Raw genomic sequence first — 10600 nt, forward strand, 5'->3', positions numbered from 1 at the left:
TTCAAGTTTTGGAATTCTAGGAGGTTTCAACTTTTTGGAAATTTTGATGATGGTACCCCTTACAAAAAATTCGAAAATTTGGCCAAAAATTAATTTTACAAAATCAGTTTAAAAGTGAAAGGGGTTGTTAGTATTGGTTGTAAGGAGTACAAAATGGTACTCCTTTTTGCTCTCTGGCCATTTTTTAGTCAAGTTACAGCCAAAAAAGCCAATTTGAAATTTCATTTTTTTGCCAAAAATATTTTCCCAGATTTTTTTTGAAAAAAATATTTGGTTTTTTGATCAAAACATTCGAAATAATTACCAAATATGGAATGTCATACCTCGTTGAGTTTGTTTCTTAAATCCCAATCGAATTGCATTCAAGTTTTGGAATTCTAGGAGGTTTCAAGATTTTGCAAATTTTGATGATGGTACCTTACAAAAAATTCGAAAATTTGGCCAAAAATTAATTTTACAAAATCAGTTTAAAAGTGAAAGGGTTGTTAGTATTGGTTGTAAGGAGTACAAAATGGTACTCCTTATTGCTCTCTGACCATTTTTAGTCAAGTAATAGCCAAAAAAAGCCAATTTGAAATTTCATTTTTTTTCCCAAAAATATTTTCCCAGATTTTTTGTGAAAAAAATATTTGGTTTTTTGATCAAAACATTCGAAATAATTGTCCAAATATTGAATGTCATACCTCGTTGAGTTTGTTTCTTAAATCCCAATCGAATTGCATTCAAGTTTTGGAATTCTAGGAGGTTTAAATTTTTTGCAAATTTTTATGATAATAGGAGTACAAAATGGTACTCCTTTTTGCTCTCTGACCATTTTTAGTCAAGTTATAGTCAAAAAAGCCTATTTGAAATTTCATTTTTTGCCAAAAATATTTTCCCAGATTTTTTGTGAAAAAAATATTTGGTTTTTTGATCAAAACATTCGAAATAATTACCCAAATATGGAATGTCATACCTCGTTGAGTTTGTTTCTTAAATCCCAATCGAATTGCATTCAAGTTTTGGAATTCTAGGAGGTTTCAATTTTTTGCAAATTTTGATGATTACAAAACAAAAACAAAAATTCGAAAATTTAGCCAAAAATTAATTTTACAAAATCAGTTTAAAAGTGAAAGGGGTTGTTAGTATTGGTTGTAAGGAGTACAAAATGGTACTCCTTTTTGCTCTCTGACCATTTTTAGTCAAGTTATAGCCAAAAAAGCCAATTTGAAATTTCATTTTTTTGCCAAAAATATTTTCCCAGATTTTTTGTGAAAAAATATTTGGTTTTTTGATCAAAACATTCGAAATAATTACCCAAATATGGAATGTCATACCTCGTTGAGTTTGTTTCTTGAATCCCAATCGAATTGCATTCAAGTTTTGGAATTCTAGGAGGTTTCAATTTTTTGCAAATTTTGATGATTACAACACAAAAACAAAAAATTCGAAAATTTGGCCAAAAATTAATTTTACAAAATCAGTTTAAAAGTGAAAGGGGTTGTTAGTATTGGTTGTAAGGAGTACAAAATGGTACTCCTTTTTGCTCTCTGACCATTTTTAGTCAAGTTATAGCCAAAAATGCCAATTTGAAATTTCATTTTTTTGCCAAAAATATTTTTCCCAGATTTTTTGTGAACAAAATATTTGGTTTTTTGATCAAAACATTCGAAATAATTATTCAAATATGGAATGTCATACCTCGTTGAGTTTGTTTCTTAAATCCCAATCGAATTGGCATTCAAGTTTTGGAATTCTAGGAGGTTTCAATTTTTTGTAAATTTTGATTATGGTACCCCTTACAAAAAATTCGAAAATTTGGCCAAAAATTAATTTTACAAAATCAGTTTAAAAGTGAAAGGGGTTGTTAGTATTGGTTGTAAGGAGTACAAAATGGTACTCCTTTTGGCTCTTTGACCATGAAGTGGAGTGGGCGGAAATGTTTGTTGTTGTTGTTGCTGCGGCTGCTGCGGATTCCTCCAGAAATTAAAAACGCGCGGGGTTGACTTCAACTTTTCGTTCTTTATTCACGCACTTGTAAATTAAGACTACCTTAACACTAACAGTGGAAATACCGCGGGACCGCGGAGAGGTGAATACCTTGCGGAAAGGGAGGAGAGCGAGAGGAGAGAAGGAGAGCGCGAGCAGCGGTGCTTGCGAGCCGTGGAGGAGCTTTGAGTGCAAGCATTGGCCGCTTACACTGCCGCTCAACTGTTTGCGCCCTTCCGGCGTGAACATTCTCCCCCCCCCCCCCCCCGCCCCCCCCCCCCCCCCCCCCCCCCCCCCCCCCCCCCCCCCCCCCCCCCCCCCCCTTGCGTAGGCAAAGGTATCCCTGGCCGGCTAGACAGCAGGATCGGCCTCTTCATTTCGTGCACGTTCCAGAAACGGTCCATCCGAACACCGTGTTCTGCGCGACGGGCAACCCATCATCAATTTTTAGGAACCCCGGTTGGATCAAATTGGCGTATACATCTGATCCCAACACGAGGGAGATGGAGGCCGGCCGGTGGAAGCGCTCGTCCGCGAGACGAACACCGTCAAACTTGGCCCTGGCGGCGTCGCTCAGAGCTCGGATGGGTGTCCGGATCCTTAGGCTGGGTTCGATCTTCAGGACGACGTTGAGTCGGAAGGTGCTTATTCGGGACCGGAGTGCCACCGAGCAGACCTCGTCGCCTCCCAGCCGAGTGATGGGCAGCCGGAACGCAGCCGCCAACGACCGGTCGATGCTGCTCACCGGCATGCATGGGTCGATCATGGCCCCGGTCTCGAAGGTCTTCGAGCCCGTGTCCAGCACGACGATGGCTGTAGGCAGTATGGGGACAGCCTTCTGCTGCCCTGTTGCCACCGCCGGAGACGCGACGGAGACCTTCGGACGCGGGCGATTGTTGGCGACTGGGGCTGGTGGCGGAGTGCGTGAAATCCGGACCGGACGAGGTGCAGCGGGATGGCGTTCTCTGCGCGTCGGAGCTGGTAGCGCTGCCGGGTTCGGAGCGGGCAGGACCTCGTGCATGTGGAGTAGGGTGTGGTGGTCTCCTCCACACTTCTTGCATCCCTCTTGGCTGCGGCAGTCTCCTCCTGAGTGCTGATGGGCGAGGCAGTTCGAGCAGTACTTATTAATAAGTACTGCGCGAAGGCGCTTTTCAGCGCTCAGTTTGTGAACCTCTTGCACTTTCGAAGAGGATGGATTCCAGAGCAGACTCGGCAGCGGTAGGACTTAATACCTCGAGTACGTCTGCTCTCCAACGACTGGGTGGCACGAGGACGCGGAGCCATTATTGGAGGAAGTGAGTAAGTCTGCCAATAAAAGAAATGAAAAAGCTTAGTGTGAGCCGACTACTATTTGGGCCCCGGAATGGGGGAAGTGCCCTAATCCCTAGGAACGGAGGACTCTTTGTCCTCCATCGGTAGCAGAATAACTTTCTGGACAGGGCGTTTTATGGTGCCGCGAGACGTACGGATCTCAACGACTCGAATGCGATCGTCGGCTCCTGGAAAGGCAGAAACAATTCTGCCGAGCCGCCATTCGTTCGATGGTAGATTGTCCTCCTTGACAACTACCATATCGTCGGCTTGGAGGTTCCTGGTCGGAAATTGCCATTTGTTTCGTTTATGGAGTTCTTTAAGATACTCCTCTTTCCACCGTGCACTAAACTGCTGATGTTGTGCCTTGAGGTGTTGCCATCGATTTATTATCGACTTGGCTTCGCCCTTTATCTCGGGTTCCGCCGTGGAAAGCAACGGCCCTCCAATAAGGAAATGGCCTGGTGTGAGGGCCAGCAAATCTGAGGGATCTTCGGACATAGGGGAGAGGGGTCTAGAGTTGAGGCAAGCCTCAATCTTAGCGAGAAGCGTCGCCAGCTCCTCAAATGTATATTTGCGGACTGACGTCGATTTAAGGAACAGGGTTTTGAAGCTTTTCACCCCTGCTTCCCACAAACCCCCCATATGTGGAGCCCCTGGTGGGATGAACCGCCATACGAGTCCCTGATGGCTATATGCATCAGTCACGGACTCTTTGATAGCTTGGAGAAAGTCCCTGGAAATCAAAGTTGCCGCCCCCACAAAGGTTTTACCATTATCCGAATGGACCCGCTGAGGACAACCGCGCCTCGCTACGAAACGAGCAAAGGCCGCTAGAAATTTCTCGGTTGTTAGATCGGAAGTGGGTTCCAAATGGATAGCCTTCGTGGAAAAGCACACAAACACACAAACATATCCCACTCGTGTTTTGGCTGTAAGCAGGCGAGTCAGGATCTTTTGCCCCATCTCGACGCGGATGTATATAGCCGCTCCATAGGCTCTCTGAGACGCGTCACAGAAACCGTGGTGCTCTATGATTACATCAGGCTGGTACCAGATCCATCTCGGAACCCGGATCTGGTTGAGGTCGGAATACTCATCTAAAAACGATTGCCACCGCTGACTCATTTCAGTGGGAAGCTTATCGTCCCAGCCTAAGTTTTGCAACCAAATCTCCTGCATGAACATTTTTGAACGGATTATGAAAGGCGCGAGCCACCCGGCAGGATCGAACAACCTAGCGATTTGGGACAACACTTCTCGCTTTGTATAGGAGGGTTCCACAACTATGTCGGGGGGAACGAAATAGAACTCGTCGGACTTTGCCCTCCACCGAATACCGAGCGTCTTGGCCGTGCTTTCAGCATCGATGTCGAGGAACTCGCTATGAAGGAGGTGTTCGACCGGGACGTCTTTAAGGACGCTTTTGTTGTTCGAGGTCCACTTTCTTAGCGGAAACCCGGAGGCACTTAGGGCTGCTTGCAACTCTCGAATTGAACTTTGGGCTTCGTTTACGGAATTCGCCCCTGCCAGAACGTCGTCGACGTACATGTGCTGCTGGATGATGCGGCTGGCATTTGGAAATGGCACTTGGATATCCTCTGCCAGCTGTTGCAAGACTCGAATGGCGAGGAAGGGGGCGCAGTTGACCCCGAAGGTAACTGTTTTTAGTTCAAAGTCTCGGATATCTCCTTCCTTGTTTCGGAACAGAATTCTTTGAAACGGGGTATGTTTTGGATCGACCCAGATCTGACGATACATTTTCGTAATGTCTGCACTGAAGACGTATTGAAAATAACGCCATTTCAGGACCTGGATCGTTAGATCGGATTGTAGGACTGGACCAGCATGAAGGATATCATTTAAGCTGGTCCCATTTGCCGACGGACTTGAAGCGTTGAATACAACGCGAAGCTTTGTAGTGGTGCTTTCGGGCTTAACCACCGCGTGATGAGGAAGATGATACGAGGGAGAATCGTGAGTCGGCGGAACTTCTTTCATATGACCCAGATCCAGGTACTCCTGGATCACGCTGTCATATTGCTCTTTTAAGGGAAAGTCTCTTTTTAAACTATTTTCGTTTCTAAGAAACTGAGCTAACGCAATGGACCTTGAATATCCTAAATCGGATCCGGTATTCTCGGGATCCCGGAACGGGAGCGTCACCACGTACCTCCCGCTTGCGTCTTTTGTTGTTGTTTGGAGGAAGTTCCTTTCACAATAGGAGTCCGACTCTTTTACCATCTTTACTGGTAGATCCTCCACCTCCCAGAACTTGCTGAGAAGCGTGTCGAGCGAATCAGGGTCGCCTGTTTGGTGCACCTGGGTCGTGAAGGATGCGACCCGTTTCGGCTTACCCTTGGAAATCGGCCCCGTTAGCACCCACCCGAAAATAGTTTCTTGGCCCAGGAGCGAGCCGCAAATATTTTGTCGGGTGCCATCCATCATTATGGATGGTAGAATGTCAGCCCCGATCAGTACATCAATTTGAGAGCTCTCAAAAAAGGTAGGATCTGCCCAGCGGAGTGCGGGCAGTTCCTTCAAAGAATTCCGAGGGATCGGATAGGAGGGCAGTTTGCCTGAGAGCTCCGGAAGGACGTACGCTTCAGTGTCTAACTGTAGACCTGGCTTAGTAGGAGCGCGAATCCCGAAGTGACACAGCTTCGAGGATTTCGCGGAGACCGAATGGTTTAACCCGGAGACTTGGGTCTGGGTGTTGCGGAATGGCAACTTGATGAGGTTGAACAGGCGTTCTGAAATGAACGTCGCCTCGGATCCCGAGTCGATTAAGGCTCGGGCTCGGTAGTTCGTCCCCAAATGGCACACGTCAATCATCGCTGTGCTCAGTAGGACGGCTGAAGTGCCGGACGCGAAGAAAGTTTGCACCGCTGAGGTGCTTGCCGATGCATTTCTGCTAGAGGGTCTCGGAAGTTGCTGTGTAGGGGGCGAGGTTGAGGAACTCGCATTTTCGGAATTTGGGGGGCTGCGATGCAGCAGCGTATGGTGCCTGCCCTTACATGTAAAGCAGCTGTGTGTGCTTGTGCAGTCACGTAGCTGGTGACCTCTGGCAAAACAATTCAGACATAGCTGCTTCTTTTTTATATATCCGGAGCGCGAGTCAACAGACATTTGAAGAAAACGCGGGCACAATCGTACCGGATGGTTCTCCTTAGAACATAAGTCACACCCTTTCTGTTTGGTGCTGACCTTTGTCTCGAAGGATTGAAGCCTTTTTGGAACTGCCTGAGTCGGTTTCATATCTTCGATGGCTTCCAATGTCCGATACCTTTCGCTCAGGAAGGCATTCATTTCTTCCCAAGCTGGGATCTCGGAAAACCAAGAGACAATCCCAGTTTTCTGTGGATACCTGGGAATGCGCTAGTGCTGTTAAACACCCCTGAATCGTGGATTGTAGCTCTTTTAAAGCATGACCAGATTCTTGCGAAATTGAACTCAAGTTAAAAAGGAGCTTGAGCTGGCTGTTGACTAAAAGTCGCTTGTTTTGGAACCGATCTCGCAGCGCCTCCCACGCCGAAGCAAAACCATCATTCGTGAGAGGAGATTTCGCCACGATGGCTTTTGCTTCGCCACTTGTTTTCGTGAGGAGATGGAATAGCTTCTCGACCGGAGTCAGCCTGGGGTTGTTTACGTAAATTGCCGTGAATAGGTCCCGGAAAGTGGGCCATCGGAGGTAGTCGCCATGGAAGACTTCCATGTCGCATGGAGGTAAGCGGCAGCCGGACGAAATTAGCGACTGAGAGGGTGCTTGCGCGACTTGAGGCGTTGCTCTGTCGATTGTTTCGCCAATTTGTGCTGCACATGACTCGTATACTGAGTAGCAGTAGTCATATTTGGCCTGGAGAATACGCACTGTGTCGAGGGATCCTTCTTGGGCCATTAGGTCAGAGCATGTTTCGTACTCTCTTTCCACTTTGTCCCATAAGGCTCGCACCTGTTGCAGACGGACTTGTAACGTGTGTAGGGACGGAGAGGCTTGATCTGGAGTGTTGATATTCGCTTCGAAAAGGCTTACGCGATCGCTGACGGTGATGAATTTATGCAACGCTGCGTTTGCGGGCGTCGGCTGCTCAGAGGATGCCATTCTCTTTGTGGTAGAGCGTGTGACGCGGAGGAAATCAGTCCCGACAGCGGAGGGACTCTCGGATTTTCTCGATAGAGAAGACTCACTAGACGCTCGCGTCACTGGTCGGGAAATGACCAACCTAGGAGTTGTCTTCGAACTGGTCGATGGCAAAACCTTTGGTTTCGGAGTGGGAGTCGCGGTTTTGACCCTGGGACTAACGGACTTGTGTGCTGGCCTACCGCGAGTGGATATCGGAGATTGCGGGTTGAACTTTTGTTCTTTTCCAGGTGCGGGTGTCTTTTTCTTGTCTCCCTCTAGGGGCATGCTCAGCTATGCCCTAAGAGAAGGAAGTCAAGAAGGCCTGCACGCCGCAAAAAAAATGTGGAATTGAAAAGGAACCAGACCCAGAGGGCATCCAAATCTGGATGGACAAAGGATCCCGTCGGAATTCGGGAGAAAGTTGCAATTGGGATCTGGAGATTGGAGCACGAAGGAAAAAAAAATCCCAATTTTTGTGAAATAAGGCCCCAATAGATCTTAAATCAACTGGAAAAAAGCTTAAATTGAAGCACAATATAGCTAAAATTCAGTTTATTGCAATTTCTGAAAAAATAGCTTAAAAAATAGCTACCAGCTGGAGTCTGGATAATAGCCAAGGATTTATAAAAATCGCTACCGACTGGAAATCCCGAAAAAGAAAAGCTAATATATAGAAAATAGCTATAAACTTGAATTTATAAAAAATAGCTACCGGATTTCATATAGCTAAAATTCAGTGTGAAAAAATAGCTAGGAGGATTCACAAAAAAGCAACAGCTAGAGTGAAGTCCACAAGAAGATATAGCTATATTGGAGTCTAGAAAAAACAGTAGCTCAAATTTATAAAAAAACTATGAATTGCAATTTCTGGAAAAATAGCTAAAAAAAAAATAGCTACAAGCTGGAGTCTGGATAATAGCCAAGGATTTATAAAAATCGCTACCGACTGGAAATCCCGAAAAAGAATAGCTAATATATAGAAAATAGCTATAAACTTGAATTTATAAAAAATAGCTACCGGATTTCATATAGCTAAAATTCAGTGTGAAACAATAGCTAGGAGGATTCACAAAAAAGCAACAGCTAGAGTGAAGTCCACAAGAAGATATAGCTATATTGGAGTCTAGAAAAAAACAGTAGCTCAAATTTATAAAAAAACTATGAATTGCAATTTCTGGAAAAAAATAGCAAAAAAAATAGCTACCAGCTGGAGTCTGGATAATAGCCAAGGATTTATAAAAATCGCTACCGATTGGAAATCCCGAAAAAGAATAGCTAATATATAGAAAATAGCTATAAACTTGAATTTATAAAAAATAGCTACCGGATTTCATATAGCTAAAATTCAGTGTGAAAAAATAGCTGGGAGGATTCACAAAAAAGCAACAGCTAGAGTGAAGTCCACAAGAAGATATAGCTATATTGGAGTCTAGAAAAAAAAGTAGCTCAAATTTATAAAAAAAACTATGAATTGCAATTTATGGAAAAATAGCTAAAAAAAAAATAGCTACCAGCTGGAGTCTGGATAATAGCCAAGGATTTATAAAAATCGCTACCGACTGGAAATCCCGAAAAAGAATAGCTAATATATAGAAAATAGCTATAAACTTGAATTTATAAAAATAGCTACCGGATTTAGGACCACAACGAAAAAATCGCGACAATTTTATTATTTTAATTTAGGAACCAGAAATAGGAGCCAGAAATAGCTTGTAAAAAAAAATTATTATTTGGCTTAAATAATTATTAAATAATCGGGTCAGTTTTTTTTTTTTTTTAAATTTTGTATTTTATATTTCGATTGTAGGGTATTCTCTCGTCGCTATGCGCCGGTTTTTGTCAGGGCAATAAAGAACAAAGAGGAGACGAAAGAACTTGCACTTGGCAAGTCTATGTAAGTCGCGACTGTGTGTATGTGAATATGTATGTATTATTTGGAGTTTAGACATAAAATTTGTTCTTAATATTATTTATTATATTATATAATATATTTATTTATTAATATAATATTATTAAAACATTGATGGAAAATAAAACGCCTTTTCCGCGTCGGCACTTGGAATAAATTTTATTTGTGGTATGGATTTGCCGACGGGAAACAATCAAAACTTAGGTAAACTTTGGTTATACGCCTTTTCCGAGTCGGCACTTGGGAAACAGGCAATGTAAACTTTGGTACACTTTGGTTAAAGGGAATGCAGATAATCTGCGCAATGTACATATGTCGCTAATATGTGTAATGTATATGGATATGTATGCGTATATTTATGTGTATGTAAAATTTGAATTTATTTTAGTTGAATTTGTGGTTTGTGTATTTTAATGAGGCAAAAAAAAAACAGCAGTTTAGCAGCGGACGATAATAGTGAATTTTGGACAGTGTATATATATATATATATATATGTATATGCGCTTGGATACCAGCGGATCACCGTGAGACGAATTAGGGGGCCGGTATTGGCAAAGTGCTTGTCCATGCACTTAGAAAAAAGAAGTAATCGGTGGCTGGGCGCATGTACTTGTATATTTTCACTTTTCACTTGTACGGATGGACGGAAAGAATGAACGCCGTTGGAAAAACGAAAATGGCGACCACGGACGGAATAGGATTTAAAGCCGTACTTATCTTGATTTTTTTTCCGCAAGGAGCGCTGGCAGGATCAGGATTTATCCGGCTCGAAGGACCATGAAGTGGAGTGGGCGGAAATGTTTGTTGTTGTTGTTGCTGCGGCTGCTGCGGATTCCTCCAGAAATTAAAAACGCGCGGGGTTGACTTCAACTTTTCGTTCTTTATTCACGCACTTGTAAATTAAGACTACCTTAACACTAACAGTGGAAATACCGCGGGACCGCGGAGAGGTGAATACCTTGCGGAAAGGGAGGGGAGCGAGAGGAGAGAAGGAGAGCGCGAGAAGCGGTGCTTGCGAGCCGTGGAGGAGCTTTGAGTGCAAGCATTGGCCGCTTACACTACCGCTCAACTGTTTGCGCCCTTCCGGCGTGAACAGACCATTTTTAGTCAAGTTATAGCATAGCCAAAAAAGCCAATTTGAAATTTCATTTTTTTGCCAAAAATATTTTCCCAGATTTTTTGTGAAAAAAATATTTGGTTTTTTGATCAAAACATTCGAAATAATTATTCAAATATGGAATGTCATACCTCGTTGAGTTTGTTTCTTAAATCCCAATCGAATTGCATTC

At 43.9% G+C, this 10600-nt stretch overlaps 1 protein-coding gene across 1 annotated transcript; it reads right to left on the bottom strand.

Annotated features, from left to right (window-relative positions):
- Positions 1–2289: 2289 nt before the first annotated feature.
- On the bottom strand, positions 2290–10042 carry LOC123327417. Its single transcript, XM_044923826.1, has 2 exons — positions 10025–10042; positions 2290–3273 (listed from the first exon to the last, which is right to left on the bottom strand). The coding sequence occupies exon 2, from the start codon at positions 2987–2989 to the stop codon at positions 2342–2344; it is 648 nt and encodes a 215-aa protein (XP_044779761.1). The 5' UTR covers positions 2990–3273; positions 10025–10042; the 3' UTR covers positions 2290–2341.
- Positions 10043–10600: the final 558 nt, after the last annotated feature.

This window comes from Drosophila simulans, unplaced genomic scaffold (assembly GCF_016746395.2).
Source record: "Drosophila simulans strain w501 unplaced genomic scaffold, Prin_Dsim_3.1 Segkk47_quiver_pilon, whole genome shotgun sequence".
NCBI lineage: Eukaryota > Metazoa > Arthropoda > Insecta > Diptera > Drosophilidae > Drosophila > Drosophila simulans.